This window comes from Hermetia illucens, chromosome 4 (assembly GCF_905115235.1).
Source record: "Hermetia illucens chromosome 4, iHerIll2.2.curated.20191125, whole genome shotgun sequence".
Taxonomy (NCBI): Eukaryota; Metazoa; Arthropoda; class Insecta; order Diptera; family Stratiomyidae; genus Hermetia; species Hermetia illucens.
This window is the reverse complement of record NC_051852.1, coordinates 52,068,057-52,092,467: the sequence shown is the minus strand read 5'-3', so window position 1 is coordinate 52,092,467 and position 24,411 is coordinate 52,068,057. Positions and strand designations below refer to the sequence as shown.

At 37.4% G+C, this 24,411-nt stretch overlaps 1 protein-coding gene across 2 annotated transcripts in view; it reads left to right on the top strand.

Moving 5' to 3' along the window:
* LOC119656283 (rho GTPase-activating protein 26) overlaps positions 1-24,411 on the top strand; it is a 120,933-nt gene that overhangs the window by 83,511 nt on the left and 13,011 nt on the right. Inside the window, exons 2-3 of one of the 2 annotated variants that reach the window (XM_038062711.1) lie at positions 3,109-3,266; positions 3,323-3,496. In XM_038062711.1, the coding sequence (XP_037918639.1) occupies positions 3,109-3,266; positions 3,323-3,496 (332 nt within the window). Of the gene's footprint in view, positions 1-3,108; positions 3,267-3,322; positions 3,497-15,848; positions 16,429-24,411 lie in introns of those variants that run through there. The other variant, XM_038062712.1, reaches the window with a different exon arrangement.

Sequence of the window (24,411 nt, the reverse complement as noted above, 5' to 3'; positions counted from 1 at the left end):
ATGGAAAATGGGGGAGATTTCGCGCGGTTTATAGGAATTATGATGTTCCTTTCCTAATACGACTAATTTTTATTAATGAACCAAATGCTTAGAGCAATCGAATCAATCCTGAACATATACTCATGGCCAGATGAATGTTGTTGGTGTTTTTTTGTTTGTTTATGAGCTTAAACTGAATAACTATTTCTTTCCAAAAATGTATCAACATTAAATTTAAATAAAATTTGTTTTTTTTTCCTTAATCTTTTATTAAAACACTTTTTTTCGAATTTTGCCTGATGTTGTACATATGTACAACTTAAAAACTACCTAAATATAAAACAGTTAATTGAAATGAAATGAACGCAAAAAAAACATATTTCAGCTTGCTTAGAAATATAAATATTAAAATTAATATTTACTGAGCCCACTCCCTCCCGTCAATATTGCCTTGATTCTGTCTGGTATTAAATCAATCAATTTTCTATAATTTAGAGAAAAATGTCGTTATTCCAGGTTTCTTTTATCGGTGAGAAATTTTGTTTTGGGGTTTTTGCCACTCACATATTTTTTTACAAAGCACAGCATTTAAAACTGAACTATTTCCGGGCAAATTTCAAGCCAGAAGCTGCATTTGCTGCAAATATGCCTTCACCTAGTAAAAAAGGCAGGTAGTAATTTTAATATTAATATTTACATATTTACATATATTAATATGTAATTTTCTTGTGATAATGATAATCATCACAAAAAAGTGGAATGTTATCTTCTTTGCTCTGTGGCATGGCGCAGTCTTCTCTGAAAATCGCGAGAGAAGCGCCGATAGATGGCTCCAAATGATTTTTATTATGCTTATGTAGCTGTTTGCATTGAGTGAACCTTCAATTGATGCCAAGTTACTACAACTATAATATAAAATTCGCCCCAGACCATGCAACTTTCAGGGAATTTGTTTCTGGAAACCACACACTCCGAAAGTTCACTGCTTATTTGGTTGGATGTAAGAAATCTGCTTTTTAGGCAAATTTCCTTTAAAACACGATCATCTCGCGTCATCCTTATTCGGTTTGCTTTTCCACTTCCAGAAGCACTCTTCAAAGATTTGCTGTTTTTATATCTGCACAAGAACTTCAACAAAGCCACATTATTATATCCTATTTCCTACCTGATCGCATTCAGTGACAGATTCTCGTCTCTTGACTTCAATATCGCAAATTCCTGCTCACTAGTTAACAGTCACATTTACTCAGTTTAACACTCCAGTCATTACTGACATTGGAAAGAAAAATGAAACGGGACTACCTTCCCTCGATGTGAAGAACAGGCATCTCATATCTTGATAAGTGGCAACATAAAGTAATTCTAAATCGAAACGTCCTATTCTTTGTAACCGTTCTTGCCGCAGTCCGTAAACCGAACCTCCATATCCATACCACCTCATCTCCGGACGACATCCTCCAAAACATCCACTACAAGAAAATGTCAACGCGCCGGTTTTTCAGAATTAGATCAGTCAAATGTAAAATTTTTGCAGGGTAAAACAGTAAAAGCTGAACCAAATGATCATTCTGGTATCAATCAGTTACTGACGAATATTCTCTAATTTTTTTATGTAAAATCTGTCATTCTGGTCAAACGTAGATTGACTGCTAGACTGTATATTGATGGATATCAGAGCGATCGTGTAGCTGAGCTCTAAGTATGAGAACAACGAAGACCGGAACAATTTTATGTTTAGTTACAGATAGAGTTCATATTTGTATATTGCCAATATCAGTGAAACCATTCACACCAAGTGCAACTTTACTGAAAGAAATATTTCATATTGTTGTAAAGTTCCGTCTATTAACTGATTCACAACATTTCCAATTATATTATCGGCAAACATACTTAATAGAAAAGTGTTATAACGCAGTAACGACTAAATATGAGTATCTAAATTTATTGAACCCCAAACACATCACTTGACAGACAATTTTGTAACAAATTCAACGGTTAGTAAGTTGAAACGCGGTTGGCTAAATCAGACTCTACCTTGAACAGTGCTTTTCATGAATGGAACCTATTTTATTCGAAAGCCCAGTATTTTTACTAATGAGATTCTGCACGACGGTTACCTTTACAAAATATATTGTTAAACAAAGGTTACCATAATGCAGAATTATCTTGCTCTCAGCTGGAATGACTCACATATGTAAATAAAAATACACAAAGTTAATTAGAGCTAAGTGGATTCACTGCCTTCAGACGTTTCCATCGAAAAGACCTCTAAAATCATAACGACTATAATAAATGGTGACTCTTTCTTACGAACGAAAATGGAAATATCCATAACAAATACAATATTCAGTTCAGCTCCATTTGTCTTTCAACTTGTAGGTGTAACTTTTGGCAAGACCGGTGAAAATAGTGTCGTCATTGGCGGTATAATTTGAAGGACAAATAAGTCTTTTGGATGTTCAGGTACATCTGCGTTTGGTTATTAAAAGAAAAGTTGAAAAGAGTCAGATGATAGAAATATAGGTGAGAGTAATTGCATGTCATCGGTTGTTGATGGTGGCGTCGTGAATGGTTAATTAATCGCATGAAATAGTGACCTCCGCAACGAATGCTGATCTCTGACCCACTTTGTGGTGAATTGTTCGTCTGCATGGAGTAGGTATCTACTGGCATTTTTTGCATTCAGCTACAAAGATATTTGGATACAATTTATGATTACCGTACGATCTGTTTCAAGGGCACCACGATCTTAGCCTCTACAAGTTACACTTGATAAATATTGCCTCGAGGAAAATAAATGTACAATTTTTATAACGGCACGGTATGTATTTGTGTCCCATTATCTTAGAGAAAGTTCCAAGAATGGATGAGCTTTCACAAATTTGCAGTTATTATTAGGGAATTAGAACAACTTTGCCATTTTGCGATAATATAAGAATCCCAATTTAGCGACTAGCTGCACGGGGAAGTTTTGTAGAACATAAAGATATTGCAAAATTTGTTATAGAGAACTGTGTGCGAACGGAAATTATATTTATAATACAACTATTTAATTATATATGATTAATCAAGTTTGAAAGCGAATGGTTCTCTATTGGACTAACGAACATATTTTATCTTTTCTTTTAGTTCTTTCACAAAAACAACGGACACTAGCAAAAAGTTTGAAGGAGTTTAACTTCGAATGTATCGGTTCTGCACAAACAGATGATGAACAAGTAATTAGCGATAGCTTAAGACACTTCGGTAAACTAATAGAAAATATAGAGGATGAACGTGATAACATGGTAAGCGAACTTCACTTTATAGAAAATTGTTGGAATTTAATGATTATTGTTTGCAGTTACAACTTGCACATGAACAAATTATTGAACCATTGGAGGATTTCCGGAAGAAACAAATTGGTGGAGTGAAAGAAAACAAAAAGAAATTCGACAAAAAGACTGAGAAATTTTGTCAGTCGCAAGAACGTTTTTTAAATATGTCCACAAAGAAACCGGAAAATACGATACAGGAGGTTTGTTATTATTATGTTTTCCCTTTTTAGATATTTCCTATTGAAGCCTGATTTTTCAAAGAAACTCGTATTTATTATGTTTACTGCTAGTTGGTTTAATCAACAAAGTTTATTTAACTAACTATTGTTCTACACTGATCTTTTAAATAAAAATTTTGGAGGGCTGTATATTTTGTGGAATAACTCAATAAACCTAATCTGCCTGGAGTTATCATGATATGTGCTTTGATATAGTCATAGGTTATTATGAGTGTGACCTTAGCCTTCTTTATTCTCCCCTTTGAAGCAACTACATATGTATATGGTTTCTTTTCATTAAAGCTATAATGAACATTTGGTATAATCTGCATTCGACCATCGAATGGGAGTCACTGGAACTTTCACTTGCAACGGAAGCTAAACCCAATCTTATTCAAATTCAAGTAGCATTCCTTTGTTCACCTTGCTCCATTTTTGTACTTTTTATTGCCAATTTCGATTCTCACATCAAGTTCGACTGGGCGACCTTCTAAGCATATTTAGAATAAATGTAAAATGGCCAACCTTACTTTAGGAAAAACTTTATTATAATTCTTATTCGCAAATGGTGAAAATACAACTTTTGTTGAGAGATTCTCCTATATATATATATTTAATTTTTGCTTTCAATTCAATTATAGGCTACTAAACTTCAAACAACAACTTCAATTCAATGATTTTATTGTTAATACAATGCGTTGTAACAGTTTTTCTAATACATTTGAATTGATAAAACGTTTATGTCCGACCGTCAATTTTTGATAGAAACGACATTTTCGTTTTCAACTTTCTTCTTGCCATTTCCTGTAAATTAAACTAAAAATTAACAACATTTTTCAAGCTACTCGGGGACGATGCTTTAGAATTCGCTCACAATTTCTAAGTTCTGCATTATGGTTAAGGGTGTAAGGTTTTAGTTCATAATTTCTAAATGCAGCTCAAATAATACAGACCATTAAGTGCAGTCACGGTATATATCGTGACTTGTGTTCCCATACATATTTTTTCATAATAAATTCACAATACCTTCCATACTTGAAGCGTGAAGCTTCTGGTTTTGCGACATGTTTCGTTTGAGAAAAAATTTCTCGTTAGTCATGTGTTCTGTTTACTTTTCTTTGAAGTATCCACATGGAAGCTGTTTTTTAGGTTGTTATTTCGTATTTCTTATTTGCTGAAACTATCCTTCAGTTTCATTATCATGACAGTAAATACCGTGCGAATAATTACGCATATTCTATGTGTAATGCAATCGACATTTAAAATCAAAATAGTAGACTAATATATTCACGCTGTACCACTTCAGCCAATGATTTATTTCCTCTTTAGGCAATATACGAGTATTACCTATTCCATATTTAATAAAATTTGCAGCATTCCCGTTCGCTATTATGCGCACATTATGGTCCTATCATTCAAAACTTCAACAGTTGATTTTCTTAAAGATAAATGATCAAACGAAGCAGACATACACATATATTCACAATATATTCCTATCTTCAATAATGTTCATTATTTATATGAAAAATCTTCCTGTTTCTAAACGAATTTCTAAATTAAATCCGATTGTTTAATTGTCGCCCGTGGTCGAATCTAATAGAAGACAATTGTTATATGTACCATGTGCTTTCATATAACCTCTAGATGTAGCCGGCAATTACTTTGTTATTTGTTGATTTGTCTGACTGGCGTCTTCCGTATTGTGTTGCTTTTTGTCGTTTTTATTCTACTGATATGTCATCGTAGATTGGAGTGTCAAGATTCAGAAGTAAGTCTTATCTCTGGGAAAAAGTCGTGTGAGAATGTTTATGACGATTGCTTCAAATTGAGTAGAGTTGAAACGTATAGTATATCGTATAATGCTCATTCTTCGAAAAAAATAAGATTGAGAACATTGAAACGGGCCTATGTATGTAGTTTTGTTGATTAAATTTTAATATTGGTATCAGCTAGCTATCTAATTAACTCTATAGTATATCTGAAGCCTTACCTTTTAAAATCATAATTTTATTGTTTTTCGCTAGCTATAGGATGTGATCACTATAAATGATATTATATATGCGGATTAGATACAGTACAGGGCAAAAAAATCCGATCACTAGGAAAATCTGATTTTTGAGAAAAAATATCGAGCTGATAAAAAAAGTAAATATGAGGGTTTTTTTTGGTATTGATATTTTGCACTAAAAATAGTTGCTGGAGAAACAAGAAACTATGTAAAATTTTTCAGAAGGGACTTTTATTCAAAGTTAGTCTACTTTACGAAAAATAGGTAAATTTGGTTTATGTTTCATATCAATCACAAAATTCGTCGTATGACAATATTTTTTTTTTTACTTAATAACTAAACAATAAACTCATAAATGTTTAATTAGTATTTTGTTGCACCTCCTTTTGCCTTAATTTTGATGTAATAAGATTCTGCAGAATCTGCAGGTCAGCTTCATCATTCCACATCCTTAAAAGGATTAAATCAAGCTCATGTTGGCTTTTCGACTTCTGTTCAGCTACCTTTTTTCATTAATGTCCACAAGTTTTCTATGGGGTTTAAATCCGAACTGTTGCCGGTCAAGTTAGCTGCTTTACTGAGTTTTCAGCCAGACAGTTGCGCAACCCCGAGGAAAAAAGGAAATAATTGGAGAATCGTCAATATTTCTTACTAGCTGACCCTGCGAACTTTGCTCCGCCTTAGAGGCAAAAACTGAGCAGATTTTTTATTTTATTAAGTTAACTTTAATTTGTATTTATGCCACAGGTTAGATGGGTTCGATGGAAAGCATGTCGTATTTGACTTGAAGATGCAGAGATAATGGCTTCAACGATTGTCGTATCCCAATGGGCATCGTTTTCTAGTAAATTGAATTCTTCACATGCAGCACGATATATTGGGAATATTCTACCATTAACAGTCCGTAGTCACTCAAATGACGTTGGTCCACGCACATTTACCAGCGACAATTGCAAATAGAAGCATTCATCATTCTTTGGATGAACTGTATACATACGACCAAGAGCATTAGTAGAACGCACATCCGGATAACCAGGAACCGTACCCCCTTGCTTCCGTCGTTGAAAATTCTTCGATGAAGCATTCCAAGTGTAATAACGTGGCACCTTCCAGTAAAGCAAAGGTCGTGCAAGCGGATCGTTTGCGAGATCGCAAAGAAACTGGTCAATGTTGTTGCTGGAGGTGTTTCACCACGTTGAACAACATTCGAAGCCGTGAAATATACTCATTGACCATTCTCCAGATGCATCGCCAAGTGCACAACAATAGGATGACGTTCGTGAATAGGGAATGCGAATATACGCCAAATCGCTTCATTGCAGTTCATATAACGACCAACTTGATACCGCGCAATTGCATCGTTGGTATTGGAGGATTGGATGCCAAAAACCGCCATATCGCTGTCTTTCGTGACATATTTGCAAATGTATTTTATGGACTTTACTGAATTGCAATACTCAACGTTGCAATGTGTCTTGATCGTTTTGGAAATAAGTGGCGAATATGGAACAATCCAACTGTTGTCGACAACGAAATCCATTCTTATCACTTTTGTTGTGACAGATCGACCGTTATCATCGCGTGATCGACGGCGATATAGTGGATAGCCATCGTTGCCAGTGACAGTCTCCGTGGTTATCGTTTGGAACACTTGCCGTCGATCATATCAAAACGCTGCTCGATTCAAATCAGCACTTGATAAATCATTTCTTGTTCGTCGAAAATTATCTACTTGTTGATCTCTGTTATTCGCTCGACGATTTCACATTGCCAACCGAGCCGTTTCACGGGCTCGCTTTGCTCTTGTGATTGAGAAACATGAAGTCGAGCCATACTAACGGGGCTCTCTTCAGGGCAATTCCTTGTGCTTCTTCAGTCACTTCATTCGCAATGTTTCGTATCCTTCTTGCATTACGGCTTTGTCGGGAAAGATTCGATCGTCGCGGCATTGTTAATAATGATTTAAAGAAAATACAAATTAATGATGATTATATATTTCTGACAAAATTTATATTATCAAATTTTCTACTTAACCATAGACAAAATTACGTTTAGCTGTCAATTGCATTTTGTTATTCCATGTCAGATGCGTCTTTGTTATACCACGTTTTATAGGGACTTCACGGAAACGCGGTCGAGCGGGATAAAAATTATCCTATGTCCGTCTCCTGGTTCTAAGCTACCTCTCCACCAATTTTCAGCTAAATCAGTTCAGCCGTTCTTGCGTTATAAATAGTGTAACTAACACGACTTTCTTTTACATATATAGATAAAACAGCCAGAAAAATGAAAAAAAATTATTACCTACAATGTGGGAGCTGTGACAGGGCGCAGAATCGTCTTGGAAAATGACCCCACTTGAATACTGATATTACTCTTCAATTCTAGGTATCAGATTCTCCTCGAAGATTCGTTTATAGACTGCACCATTGACTCTTCCATAAAGTAATGACAGGCCTTTCACACCATAATACGAAAAGCAGCCCCAGATCATCCTGCTCACCGGCTGGCGTACTTACCTCCCACTGTATCGCTCACCTGATCTTCTCCATACGTGGTAGATCCCATCCGACCCAAAAATATTAAAATGTGATTCATCGGAGAATATTACAGTTTGCCACTGTTCCAGGGTCCAATTTTTGTGGTCCTTTGCCCATAAATAGCGTTGCCTCCGAATTCTTCCATTTAAAAAATTCTTCTCTGCGGGACGTCGGCATGGAATCCGACCTCTCTGCGCCCCCGACGAACCGCTGATTCATAAATTTCTGTCCCAATGGCATCCTTGAGCTCTTTTTTAATGTCCGATGAGCTCTTAAACCGATCCCGCAGGCAGAATCACCGCACTAGTCTGTCTTCGGCTGATTGAGTCTTCCTCGGCTTCCAGAACCCCGTTTTCGAGCAGTAGACCTAGTGGCTCGGAATTCTTTTACAAAATCAACTACAGAGGATTAACTTAAGCCCACAACGACCGCTTTTTATTGTGGGCTATATTTCTATGAAATAACGTAATTATTTCTCCTTTGTCGATGTCACTCATGTTACGTGTTTTTGCCATTTTTTTCAATTAACGCACTTCAAAAACCTAGCACTGTGAGAAACTACAAGCTAACGGTGCAAATACTTTGTATTTATACAATAAAAAACTGCTTGTCAATTCAATTTAAAATAACGGACTTACTCGAGATTAAATAGGGCGCACTTAACTGGTCAGATTTTTTTGCCCAGTACTGTATATAGTATAGGGGATAGCAAATTCAATTCTTATTCTTCTTCAGTGTTTGTTCCGTTCAGAATCGGGGTCGGCACGTCAAATCACCATCCCTTTGTTCGTTACCTATCGACTTTGATGTTCATATTAGTCTTGGCAAGTGAGTTCTCGTTAATTTATGTTGCTTTCTTTCTTCTCTCTCTCTGAAGGTACAGGTAATGTCTACATATGCCTTCTAATCGGTCATATCTTGTTTATCATAAGGATATTTCGAAAAAGTGGGGGAGGGGGGGTCGTCCTTTGTGAAAAGTATATGTCTAGCCTTGTAGTATCAGAATACGTCACTGAAAAATTACATTGATCAAATCAAAGTCCCCAAATATTAATCGAAGCCAGACAATTTATTTAAGCTTTCAAGCTAGTGATTTACAATTCATCTTCCTTCGCTTTTTCGTTTAATAATATTTTGCAGGCATCACCGATGGAAACTGATTAATTCGAATGCAACTTAACAATCAATATAGCAATGAATTACTTTGAAATGTATCCCTAGACATGGATTTTCTGGTCTCTCTTTCTGGTTTTCTCAAATATGGCTTATCGGTTGATCAATGACCTATGCTGATACACATTTGCTTTTACAAGCGGTCTAACAAAAAGAGTAGCAAATTTTTTGTACCATTCTTGGCATATCTTAAGCTGAAATGTTGTCCATATTTCCGAGAATAACTACCTTGACAGATAAAGTTTTATATTTACCTAAGTGACACTACAGTGCATAATATAATCTTTAACTTCCGGAATATGTCAATGTTATCTTCTATTTATCCATATTTAGCATTTAGAATTACATTTCGTTCATTCAACCTTCAACAACATTTTTTTATTCTTCGATATTGAACATCATATTTAAAAATTTAAGTAGCAACAAAACTTTAGCAGGTAACTTATTCTGATATACCTATTTAACATAATGATCTTGATGTGATAATGTGTGTGGAGGTGTTAGCTAATTATTTTGTGTATCCTTTGGAGGAAAGTTAAATATTATAAGAGGAATGCCATAGGATGAAGGTTGAAAGTGAAAGATAGAGTGGGAAATAGGGTTAGGAACAGTGCATGACATATATTACTCGGGTGATAAACTTCAGATCTAGGATCTACAGAAATTTAATTGGAAGAAATTTCCCTAGCAGCACTAGATCCCCAGGTACTTGATGGTAGATCAGTTACGATGCGACTGATATCTTCCTAGAAATGCTATCGCGTATCTAGCTAGTCGATGGGCCACATTTTGTTGATTTAAACTAAAATTGACAATGGTCAAATCCAAATTAACGGCTTTTACCAGAAAATCTGGAACCCGTTAGGTGGGATAACGGAAGATTCAAGATTCATTTACGTCTCTAGGCACGCACATCGTGCGTGCGTCCTCGTTAAATGTTGATGTTAATTACCCTCCAATCCCATATTCCGATCCCAGTTTGAGAAAAATTGAATCCTTCTTTGCTAAGGCATCTGAGATTTCATTTGCCGTCACGCCACAGTGACCGTGTTGCCATAATAGCTCAACCGTATTGAGTGTAAATATAGAGTTTTACAAAACTGAACAATTTTTGATATGATCATGGACTACCCGACGCCTCCAGGAGTGCTTGGTTCCCATTGCAGACTCATTACAGGAATGTGTATCGTGACTAGATATCGGGTACCAATCGACTCAGCTGTGAATGAGTACCTGAATCAAATCAGGGCAATAATCACGGACAAGCGTAATGCTAGTCACATTGCCTCCTAGAGTGTACTGTAGTGCACGGTTCTCTAACATGCTTCAAGGCCCTGATCCAATTGAGTTATTGCGCCAACCGTCATTATTATTATTATTATTTACAAGTTATTTTCATTTCCTGGCTCCGACTTTATATGCAAATTTGTAATACATTTAGACGCACCGGATGTCGAGCTCACGACGTCGAAAATAGCCAGACATACAGCTCCTTACAATGAAGCTAAGAGGGAATTCGCAAATTATAATAACATCGTCCTTTTATTTGGATTTACTGAAGTCTTAGTCACCTAGAGGGTGACAATTTTCTACCCAAAAATTCATTAAAGTTTGTCAAATCTTTTTTATAGATTCCATTCTTGTGTTAAAGTCTTTTCGCCTGTAATAGCCAGTCTAAATTCTAGATAACAATGGTCTAAGGATGAGATTTTGCCTAGCACCCGTCGGCCTCTATTCAACTCTAACATCTTTGAAGTACACGCCAATAGTATTAGGCACCCTAATCTTTCTGTTTTCAAGGGTTTGTTTGCAAAATCGATAAAAAAAAGGGGAATTCTTCATGAAAACTTGGATAAAACAGTTCCTACCGGTCTGAATCAATTCCCGGACCGTACAGTACTCCATCCTCTTCAATGGATTCCTCTTGCACTCTTTTCCATTGCATTGCTTCCTGTAGTCACACCTAACTATTCCATGATCTTCATGAGAGTGAAGTGCCTTTCATTGAACAAGCAGACAGCGATATTGCAAGCAGTTTCAACTACCACTTTGCCATTGAACAGCGTCTTTGGTGCATTTTGATTAGAGGCTCCTACACATCTTGTCATCAATTCTTCTTTTGTTAGGTCCTTACAGATTGGTCCCATTGCAGCTATAACATCATAGGGAAGGACATCCTGTTGTATTCTATATTTTTTGTCATAGCCCGCTGCCAGCCACACCATGGAGTTTCACCTTGCAGGCAGTAAAAGTGTTGAGGGTCGTTGCCAGTTGAAACATGGTGGTAATAGGTGGCCATTATGGTCTTCTTCATTTCTTCTACCTTAAAATGGTTGCTTCTAATTGCATTTCCATAATAATATTTAGACAACTTGTCTATCTGCGCTTGAGTCAATTTGCCTTTCCCTTTCAAAGAAGTGAGAAGCTTTTTTGCTAACATGGTTAACACATTCTTTTTTTTAACAGGATGCTCTTCTTCATATTGTTTAGCCTTAGAGATTGCTTTATGTTTTTTATGTCACCATCAGCTAGCGAATACCTCTCAAGTCCACTGAACTTTTACAAATTTCAAGAGTGCCTTTAACCTTCATTTCTCCACTTCTCCCTTCATAGTTAACATTCACAATGCATCGATGGAGTCCTTATATAAAGAAGAAAATCATCTCTTCATCCAGGGTCCATCAATTGAAATTGCAATGTTTCCTAGCTTATAACCTGGCCTGAATACAGTTTTGTCCTTTTCGTTTGTAGCAGCTTTGTCCATAGAATTATCTGCAACTACACTAGAAGCTTCTCGTATCTTCTTAGTTAGCTCATAGAAGTAACTTTTGGTAATTGACATGTGCATGTCCATAATTCCACTAAACAAAGTAACACCAGCGTGACCTATTCCAAGCAACCTCATAGCAAAACATAGTCTTATGTTGATCTCATAGCCATTCTTTACAAAGGGACAAGACGGTATCTCAACAGATTCGCACTTTTCTGAACTGCACTGAACGTTTATTTTAAATCCTAGTCCACGTTCTTGAGAGATCACGAACTATACTGTCTCATGACACTTTCCACAACTAACTGTTTTCGAAAGAACACTATACACAAAGTTCTGTGATGTGGAAGGAACAAATTCGTTGCTTGTACCAAGTTTTCTTGCAGACGTTGAAGTTTGAGCTTGGTTAATTTCCTCCTCGTCATCTTTGGAATGTTGATTCCCGTAAATTTTTATTTTTTTGGAACGTACATAGCGTTGGTTGCTTATTTTAGTTCCTTTCCGATCGATCAAATGAACTTCGAACATTCTTATTATTCACGGAATAATAAAAATTTGCCAAAACGAAGGTAGTTTACAAACGTAAAAAACCTAACCAAACAGTTGTCAATAAACAATACTAGCAGCCTTTTAATAAATAGCAGTAGAACTCTCACCATGCAGGAAAGTCCCTGTCCTTGGCTCCCTTACTCAAGAAGAAGCAAGAGCGCGCCACCCAATCCGCAGCAGACCAGCTGACAAGCAAAGAGATCAAAATAACCGACGCACGCTTGCAAACAAACGACTGTATCGGCGGGAATTTTTTGAATTCAGTGCTCGGAGTGCCCGCATTTTGTTCGGGAAGAGATAAATATTTTTTAGAACCAAAAAAATCGATGTTTTTTTTACCCTCTACACTGTACCTTAACAAAAATGCACAACGCTCTCCCTTTTGTCGTTTCGATCTCCAAGGCAATGTTTCCCCACCGCATATCCCAACAAGGTGTCCACGTCCACCATGGCATTTAGACGAAAGATGGTAATCACAGTATCACCTTTAGAAATCTTCTCCTGCCTGTTTCTCCTGTATTTCGAAAGACTCTATGCTCCTCATTTCTAATGTCACAGTCAATATTTTTGAATTAGTTAGCAGACCATGAAGACGCGTCTTTCGAATGGCGTTAGCACCATTACGAAATTAGATTCTTACGTGTTTCACGGCAACTATTAGAAGCTTTGAGTGAATTTTTATATCTCTAACTCGCAGGAGAATCCCTATCTTATTTATTCAAACATATACAGTGCTGTAATTACAAAAGGGTGATTTTTAGAGTTCAGGTAAAGGCACAATGAAGGGGAAAACATAAAATAGAGCAGAAGGGGATTTAAAGTAACAATAGTTATTGACCACATTTCCTCCTTGTCTCGAAATTAAGTGCTCTAACGCTCTTCAAAACCTGGGTCAGCAATGCTTTACATCGATCAATAATGATTGTGCCAAACGAATTTATAAAGGTAACAGTAAGGTAAGAATAATAACAATAATCGTTGCGCGACAATCCAATTCATAATTTCAATAATTCATTTACGCACAAAGTGTCTGACCTCTGTCTCAGTCAAACTACCGGTTAAAGCACCTCCTGCAGTCCAGTAGTCTAATCCGGAATCCTTTGACTTAATGTGTCAGGCCAGCCCTATTCGGTATAGGAGCACCACCGCGGGGATCTAGGGAGCTTCAGTTATTCCGGTATCTCTTCTATCCTTCTTTTCTTATCACCTTGTTTTTCACCTTAAGAATATCTTGATTGTCAGGTGCCACTCTGCTCTGCGTGTCCTCGCTCTGGACATTGCCTCAAATATGGCGTTCCGGGATAAGACACTCTTCCATCGAAAGGTGATGGCGATGGCGCTTCCACCTTCTGGCGAAGAAAAAGGCAGGCATCATCCATCACATTTTTGCAATAAATGCAGTCGGGCGACCGTTATTGTTTGAACGTAAGATTAAAAAATATTCATGGTCGCTGAGCAGCTGAGTTAGATAATAGTCAACCTCGCCGTGCTTTCGATTGAACCACGGTGCACGTCTTTTATGAGATGCGGGGTCGATGTACCTCTTTATTCTCTTTCCCAAGATTGCTGCCTTGCGCAGAGAGTACGGGCTCTCTCTTCAAAAGCGACTGTGTCCTTACTTCCCTCGATTTCCTGAGCGGAGCGCAGAGATTACGAGCTCTCTCCTCAAAAACGATTGTTTCCTTACTTCCCTCTGCTGAGGTATATAAACCTCCGCTCGGCAGCATAGAAAGCGATCGATATAACTCCTGCTATCACCATTTCGATTGGCTCCAAGACGGTACGATAGATGGACACAACTCGCAGAGCTCCCTGTCTTTGTACTTTCGCTAGGCGCTTGGGGCGCATCTCCTTACTGAGGGAATCAGCCCATACTTCGGAACCGTAAAGAAGGATGGACTGAACCGCACCCATCAGTAAGTGACGCCTGCTGGATAAGGAACCTCCAACATTGGGCATCAGTCGGCAAATTGCACACTACAACATCATCCGCGTATCCGAAAAGATGTGATTCATCAGGCATCTCGAATCATAGAAGACGATCGTATAAAGCGTTCCATTCTGCGTTGTCCTTACCGGGTCTCGTAGAGTAGGCTAGGTCCTTTAAATTGCGTTTGTCAGTCTTTTCTTGAGTTTCTCAAGCAGCTTCCCCGCTGTGTCCAACATACTGAGCGAACGATACGCTCCCTCATCGACGGCGTAAGCTCGGATGGGCTGGACAAGAACAAGGACCTTCAAGATTTCTTTCATTTTACTTGTTTCCATGGAACAGGGTGACCGATCGGCACCTAGTTTTTTGGTAATCAGCTCGTCGGAATGTCGGAGTGCTACCGGTATTTAGGACGATAAGTCTTGTCCTGGCAGTCAGCTCCGAAAATTGTGCGCCTCCAGAATTTGGTTGAGGCATGCTCCATTCGGGGGGCTCCGGCGCTAAAGTCACCTCTGACTAGAACTCTCCCTTATGTGTTTCTAAACTAGTCCTCCAAGGCAGTGAACCTATTTTATGAATAAATATCGGGTTTGTCCTTAGTTTTAAAAACGATTTCCTTTTTTCTTTATATAAAAGAAAAGCAAAATTAAATTAATTCATTAGCAGGAAACAGGGGCCTCTTTAATTCTTCGGTTTATTTACCATCACTAAATGATTCTCTAATCAAAGCCTCACCAAAATACGTACTGAAAAGTTTACCCGCTTCCGAGTCAATTATTCCAGATATAGAAACAGAAGAGCGGGCAGTTACAGAAAATATAATATTACAAAATTTCAATGAATAGAACTCGGAAAAACAAACATTTTTCCAAGACAAGCCTCTATTTTGTTGTGGTTATCTGAAGGTAGTGACTTTTTACCCACTGTACACCTGTTTTGCACAATTTTTCTGTCTTGGTATTGCCTTTTCAATCTTATAACGGGTGCTGTGGGAGCATCAATTGAAAGGAGCGATTTTCGTTTATCTATGCTTGTCCGGCGGTAACCATTCAGTGATTCGCTCTGAGATTCATTCACCAATTGAACGGTATTCATGCTCGTGTTGGAAATGCATTCATAACCAAAGAACTTGGAGTGGAAGCTCCAATTCCTGCGCCTGCTTCCGAACTAAAATTAGATATATACAAAGAGAGATTGTTGTATTTAGAATCGCGTAGGTTTCATTCAACTGCCGCTAATATATTTTATAAAAATGAAAAAAAGTGTTCATGCGCACTGCTCGCAGGCTCGTATTTCCCTCTGTTAGGTGCTTATGTATGGGTTGCGCGCCTTCAATTCGACTTGTCCTGTGTGCGAATGGCATTCGTCAGGATAGCGATAATTTCCTGATACATACATTCATTTTCTCACGTTCGGGTCGGTTTTCCCTTAGAAATCTGTGCAATAAATTTTTATCCTTTGACGGGACGGTTATGCCGTGTTAATTAGGATTTGGGTTTTAAATCTGTCGGTTTTAGACTGTTTGCGTAGCCTTTGACCTTTCTTCCTTGCTCTATTGCATAAAATGTGTTTCCGAAGATGATGTAAGGTGATATGTCGATATCGTGAAAACGGAAATGTCGACTGTGCTAGTGAGAAAGTGAAGCAAGGAGTGATTGTTGGGAATTCATTTGCGAGTCTTTGATGTGGAAAAATTGTTCAGTGCATGGTTATTCCTTTAATTGCTCAATAGTGGTTTGGTTTTCGATTGTTCTGTTTTGTATTTGCCCATGGCATCTGAACATCATTAATAATAGCGTAACGTGCATAGCAAGGACTTTACCGAAAGATTTTTATATGGAAATGGTGTCCTAGTACGCGTTCCCCTTAAATAGATCAAGTGCTTGACAGCTTTGCCATGGATATCAGTTGCCGACGAATCCGGACCTACTTTGTTCGTCCATGGTAAGGATTATTTGCCTCCAGGTTTTAACATGTATTTATTGATTTTTTATACAAGAATTTCGTTTGCGGCAGAGAAAACAGGAGTCGCTATCCATTGTGGCTACAGTGGATTACGAAATGGAAGGCGGCTTCAGGACGTCAATGTTTGTTAGGTGATGATATGATTGACAGCAGAGCTCATTGCTAATATATACATATGTAGATATGTTCGAATTTCTAGGGGGAGCATGGAAAATGCTCAAATGTGGTCATTTCTAATACGATTCATTAACAATTTGAAGAAATGAGAGATTGGATTTAAAGCAATATTTTGAAAATGTAAGATGTTCATAGGTGTTGATTGCTGCTTTCCATTTTGAAGTTTTCCCACCCACTAGACTGTTTTTAAAAGTGCATGGATTTTCCTTAAGAGCTGTGTTATATGATGGGAGGGAGCTCCAATCTCAAGTCCACGGAGGCTTGTTAATCTAATTTAGTTTCGAATCAATCATTTGAATTAAAGTATTTGGACGGTTTTGATCTCCGAAGCAACTTAACCCCAAGATGTTATTCCGTATGAATACTTTTAATCACTATTGCACTTACGCTCACCGATTGATCTGAACAGTAGAATTCTGAATGCAGTTCCACTAAAGTGATTATTGACATACATTTCCCTCCCGGTTATTCTTGTTTGTCATTTCTGTTCTGTACAACCTTGCACACTAATCATGTGCCTTAACGAGAAGGTGTGAAGGGGTTGCGTTGGATTCAACCGTTAACATTCTTGGCGTTTGCAATAATCGAAACATACTATATTTCAGTATTATGCGTCGTATATTTCCTTTAGATTGGGCATATTATTAGAATTATTGGATACTAAGGGTGACTAGCCGTTAGACTTTTAATTTTATTTCAAATATGGCATGAATGCAATATCAATATTAATGCAAAATAATAAAAACAAATCGGAAAGTGGTATCAAATACGCCAACGCTACTATAAAACAAGTCGGGAAACCGGAAGCTAGACGCTTCAGGTGTAAAAGGGTTTGTATTTTCCAATGTGAAGAATAATGAGTGCATGACAGTTCGGCGTGTACCTAGTTAAAAATACAATTGCCCTCTACTTTTTAAAAGTAATTTGATCTGGAAAGCATTGTGTTGATAGCAGTCAGCTTCATACACTTCACGCTAGCAGCGCATTATTATTAACAAATGTGAAGAAAACAACCTACATCAAATAAAAACAAGTCGGGAAACTGGGAGCTGGACGCTTTAGGTATTGAAGGTTATGTGTATTTCTTTTATAAAGACATTTGAGTCTCATTAATATGGAGTACGTAATATATGCATATATCTTGTGAGAATATCCATTTTCGGGTGATATTGACATTCACAGTCTTGAATTTGCAAAGGAGCGGCAAATTTGGCCTATTGTAACTTTATTAGTAATACCGCGATTTCCAAAAAATTGATAAGATCATGCTCTATATTATGGCCTATATTGCTGCAAAATTTCGTGATGCTACGAGGAGGGGTGGGGGGTTTGCAGGCAATTACTAAAAATTATAGTAATGTACTTTTATTAACTTTATTTGAACAGATATCGGTATGGAGAATATTTCGAAACATAGACACAATATAGTGGTAGCCTCTGATTTTTTTCAGTTTTTCGTGTGGGTAGTTTGTGAGAATGGGTTCGTTAACGAGATGATGAACTTTCGACCCTCACACTCCCCACTTTTCCAACAACTGTCAAAACTTAGGCCTAACCGAGACCTTTCATTTGATACCCTACATGACTATACTGAAAAAAAATTTACACCCCTCTTTTGCATGTTGTGCATCCTCCTCCCCCCTTTAAATTCCACGTAGAATAATGTAACTCACTGTATGCGTTAGCTTTCACAGTTCCGAACTTTTCATCAAATTTAGTGTCAATCGCTATAATCATCTCCGAGAAAAATGGCAGACAGACAGACAGTAAACCGATTTGAATAAAGGTTTGTTTGGACCGGGGAGAAGTCGATTCTTCATGAATGGAATTTTAATATTTCACTCGAAATTATTCTCGTTAATTTTGACGACAGCATCTTATTTGCATGGCTTAGGATGCAGTAAATTCTTACGAAATTAATAAGTTTAAACTGGTATAACTTCGACACCAATAGATAGATTTGTCATGCATATGTGAGATGCTGTCCACTATCCCGGTGCAAAATTTAGTATTTCTAGGATGAAATTAAGGGAGGTTTTACAGTCAATTTCTAAAAGCTGCTAATATACTAGTGAGTTTATTTGTCTAGATATGGGAGTGGGACATATTTTGAGGCCTAGATTTCATATAAGGATTTATACAAAACCTTAAAAGGACTGGGGAGAAGTAGATTTTTAATAAACGGGACTTCAATATTTCACGGGAATGCCAATTATTCTCGCTAATTGTGACGTCAGCATCCTTTTTGCATGGCATAAGCTGCAGTAAATTTGTGTGAAATTAATAAGTTTAAATTGCTATAACTTTGATAGTAACAGCCGGATTTTCATTAAACTTGGTAGTATTATGCGCGATGCTGTGCTCTATACTGTTGCAATTTGATACTCCTGAGATGAAATTAAGGGGGGTTTCTAGACATCTTTAAAAAGTTGGTATTTTATTATTAGTAAGTTTATTTGAGCAGATATCGGAATGGGACATATTTTGAGGCTTACATTTCGTATAAGCATACAGCCCTGACTTCTTCGAATTTTTGGTTGGGTAGTTCCCGGAAATGAGTCCTGTCTCACTTTAAGTGTGGACATTTCGTCTCTTTAATCCTGCATTTTGAAATCTACGTTAAAACTGATATCAGTTTCGGAAAGTACTAATCGATACCTTCATTTAATATCACATTGGTTGAAAAACAATTTTTCATCCCCCCTTTGCATTTATGGGGAGACCCCCTTTAAACATCACGTAAATTTATATCACCCACTTTAGATTTAATAGTTCCCATTTGTCCATCAAATTTCGTTAGGTTCGGCTTAGCCGTTTTAGAGGAAAGTGCCTGTGACAGAGAGACAGACAGTGAATCGATTTTGTTTTACACAAAACCTTAAAAATAACTTACGCGAATTGTTCAGTGCCGGTGGTTTTTCAGACAAAGGGGCCAAACAGCATCGAGCGAACCGGCTAGCCAGACAGGGTTCAACAAGTCAAAATAAGACGCGCGTAAATGAGTGCCTCGCTGAAAATCATGCTGCAGCCAATGCTAACTGGCAAAGGCACCTGGAAGTTCACTGTTATAGTGGTTTACAAAGATATTCAGCTATAGGAAAATCCTAGTAGGCTAATACCAGCGGTATTCAATTTACGTATATATGTATAAGTATATGCAGGTATGCTTTTGTGCACGGAGTAAGGCACATACACAGATTGGCATAATTATTTGTGCATAGAAATTTTCCAAAATGTTAAATTCGCAATTGATTTCTTCACAATATCGTTTTATTTTTGAAATGGGGTTTTTTTATGGGATCGGTTTTTGCATAACGCTCTAGCGATTTTATTGGGTGACAAAATTTTTGAACTTAATTATTTGAACAAAGTATTTTGGTACGAATTCATGTAAAAGACAAAAACAATCTAATTTATGAAGATTTTCGTAAAAAGTTAAATAAATTGATCTAACCAGTATTCCGTATTGCCCCTCTTTTGTATCAATTGCAGCTTGTAGTCGTTTAGTTATGGCTTCCACTAAATTTTATTTAAAACATACTGAAACTGAGTAGCAGATACTTTTTACTTATTCTATTGTTCCAGTTTTGTTTTTCATAGCATCAACTATACATTTATTTTGTATGTATAACCAAACAGGCTCGACTTTAGTTCAGGGTTTTGCGAAGATCAATTCTATATTTGAACTCCAAATCCATTTAAATAAGTTTTCATTATTTTTCCTTTGTAGCAAGGTGCATTATTCTATTGAAGGATCCAATCATCTTTACTTAGCAATCTGTCTATTAATAAAAACGCGTGACCGTTAAGTATTAAGGTATAAAGATTCTGTACTAGATTGCCGACAGTCAAAAGGAACTAAATCTCCAGCTCCATAGTACGAAATGAATCCTCAATATGACGGCAGCATGCTTTTGTTTTGGCTTTATAGCTTTCGCAAATTTCGGATATAATCGGAGATCTGAAAATTTCACACACTGCTCCACAGTGATCCGAAGGGTGTTAATATAGTCAGTGCAGGAAAATTCAAAATGAAGCAATTTTTCGGGTTTGCTTTATCACAGTTATGGTAAAAACGATTTCACTTTTATTTGGAGGAGCAGTCCATATTGGCATTGTAGGTAGCCATGTTGCGGTAACTAACCATTCCATTCAAATTACGGTTGAAAATCGTGCTGAAGTCCTCCCTTCATCTCTTAAACTACTCGTCATGGTGGTTAAGGCAACGAGCGCTAACATTCTTGACCGACGCACCGAAACATTTGCGACCACCAACCTATCAATTGCAATGGTAAATTTCTTTTTGGTATGATGGTATCGCAGCTCAAAAGCGTCATATTAGCCGCGATCCGCAGAGAACTGTAAAGTCTTTAATTCATTACATTCGTCGATCCGCTTCCAAGTTTCCGCAGTCAGCCATGTTTTATGTTTCTTTGGGAGCGCGGTCGACAATGTGCGTTGCTCCACAGAGAACCGGTTTTTTGATGGCAGCCTAATGTTTACCAATATTGTCCAATAGACTCTTCGGAACACTTGCCATCTGATCAGATCCCTTTTCGTCGCATTTTGCGGAAGAAATTAAATACTCTGGGTGAACATTGAATTCCTAACTTAATGGGTTCAACCCCAATTCAGCGTTATGATTTGAAGATGGAATAAACAAAGAACCACATTCACCTTTTTGATTATCTAGTAAAACGTACTGAAATAGAAAGCAAACAATACGGTGGGAATTTTTCTAAAAATGGAACTAAACTATCCGCAAAACAGCTATGTCTCTTTAAATATATTTGGATGAAAGCAGACTCGCACTTAAAAAATTTTATTCCTAATTGGCTATTTGTACATTTTGAGAAAACTCAACCCAAAGGTGTCTAACTCATTTCGCGTACCACCAAATCAAAACCCTCAAGCATCAATTACTTTCTTTATGGCAAACTAATTTATTAAATCAAATCTATTATTTAATTTCATACAATCATCACACCAAACCAGAACTAGTTTGCCCGATGAATATGTAAGCACTGCTTATCTCTATAGGCAACAAATAGGCCCGCCATTTTCTTAAATTTTGATTCCTTTTCACAAATGTGGGCCGTATTTTTTTGATTTCACGGGAACTTTTTTTGGGGGTTCAGAGATCTTGGATATTTGATGTTGATCAAATTTTCTTTAAAAGTTTCCGCATGTACACATTATTTATCCCTCAAAATTCCAAAATACTCGATCGACTAGTTTTAAGATCTCATCGAAAAATAAAATGGGAAGAAATAGCAATAACAACGAAGAGATTATGTGGATGCCCTATATTCCGCAACCTGTTGCTTTTTATCCCAACGTGGCCTGGGACCCAAAAACTCCTGTAATTGCTCCCTATCATTTTAATGGACTCATTTGTCTACTACGTTAATATTTACTTGCTTATGTCCATAGATTTTAGCCATGTCTTCGCAATTGTCCTTGTTATCCGTTCGAATCTCAAAATTTCTGTTGAAGTTAAATTCTCATAAATCCGACGAATTGTTTGCGTCGCTTATGGTAATATCAACACAGAATATTCAAAAATAACTACAATTAATTGTCAAAGTTCGGGCGTTTTTTAGTAATTTTATAGACAGTAATTTTATAGCCAATGAATCAATTGCTCTATATTTATATATGTAGTATTGGTCGCATGTTTGATTCTGTCTTATAAAGCTTGTTGCAAACTTCCTGTTTTCTCCGTGGACAGAGTATCCTCGTCACTTTTGTCGGAAGAACTCTCATTGTTAACCGTATGAACCAGTACGTTTGTACAACTTTTCAACAGCAATTCTGCGATGAGTGTTGTCTTACTTTTTGTTATTTTAAAATATTTCCATTATTCCCCTCGTTTGTTGTTTTCTTTGGGTGTTGTTTCCATATTGATACTTTTATTCTTAAGCTATTACAGTTAATGCTCACAAGCTGGGTCGGGGCGTCGTGATAAGTTATGCCATTTCACTCTGTCATTTGCCTGATCTGGATGCAGTCGCGAGGCTTTCAAATCACTATCCAGGTATCAAGCCACCGTTGTTTCGGCCGACCTTTTGGTCGTTTCTTATCGACTTCAATATTCAGACCAATATTTCCATGTGAATTCTTATTAGCGCGAATTACATGACCATACCATCGAACATGCCACTATCGTAATTTTCACGATCCGCGCAACCCCAAATCGATCACGGCTTTCCTCATTTCGGATGTGATCGAATCTTCGTCTCCATTACCGAGAGACACTGTGCTAAATTTTAGATTTGAGACGTTCGTTGATACACCAGATATGGAACGCCACTTCATCCAGGTTGCGCTAAAGCGTGAAGCAATTTCATAACGCAGTTCTCCGTTGGCCGATAGCATTGACCCGAGACATCTAAATCGCTCAGTTCTTAGCAGGTCACTACCACTGACAATGATGTTTGTTTCATGGGGATTGGTCGATAATTTTTTTATACAAATTCAATCTAAGACCGTGTTTTATGGGGAGATCATCCCATTTTTGGAGAAGTTTAACATTTTGTAATGGTAGGTAATCATGTAAGTGAGATCGTTTCTTCTCTTTTCTCTTGAAATTGCCACCATTTAATGTGCGGCGGGTCTATACGCAAGAAAGCAATCAACGACCGAAGTTGAGGTGCGATGTCTTATAAGGAACGGCTTTGCAGACAGTGACTATGGTAAAATATCGGCGTTTTACTGCTCCCACTAAAAATGTAGAAAAATGAGACAATTGTTTGATAAACCATGTATTCACAAGCACAAAGTCATGAATGTTTACCACACTTATTGCGCGCTCCAAACCCTTTTCCCTCATTGCACCTTTTGTCGACTGCCTTTCGGGCCGCCTGACGATATAGTCATCGGCAAGCACTTTACAAATTTTTGCATCGAGAAGTTGCCAAAAGGCATCTTTCTCGGCATCAGTTCGACCCGTCTGTGGTGCGTATGCGGTAAAAATTAAATAGTGTGAGCAGCTGATATAATGATGAGTTTCATCAGCCTGTCATCAAATTGCTTGTCCGACACCATATTGAACCCATGGGCTATTAGAATAGAGAAGCTTATAGCCATTATTAGGGCGTTTGCTTTTTATGTCGTAGCATTTGGCACCAAATGATCAGGTTTCTTGTAGAGCGTAAATATCTTAGCCTATTCCGAGGGGTTTTTCCGAGTTTCTCGCTTTTTACATTAGGGGTGCCAATTTTTAGCATGCAGACACCTATTTTTTTGCTCAGATTAATTTCCATGCGTTCTCTCGTGCTCATTTATCGACAGAACCGGAACCCGTCCTGCTGCGTGGACTGAGGTGAACGGCCTAGCATTTCTTCGAGGTTTAAGATCTCTCAACAAAATCATATTGTTGTGAACGACATTGGATGCGCTTTCTTAGCCGGCCTGTCGCAAGACCTGTCTCTAAAAGACATTATATGGACATCGTACTTAAAAAAGCTAGTAATCCGGGAACAATTTGTTCCCTTCTTTAATGCTATACTAACGACATATAGCGTGAAAGAAAGGAACAAGTTGTTCCTGAAATATCGCTAATTTTGCCGTTCATTAAGCGCTTAATAATACCCAACATTTTCTACAATGTTTGAATCTGGTGACTTAGATGACCAGTCCATTATACTTAGATCATTATCTTCTTGAAGCACTCAATGTCGGTCTTTTTTCCATAGAGAAACCTTTCCCCTTCCAAACCATCTGCGAAAATAGTTTTGATCGTGTCGCGATCAATATTTGCTTGGAGTGACTGCAGTTTTTTGC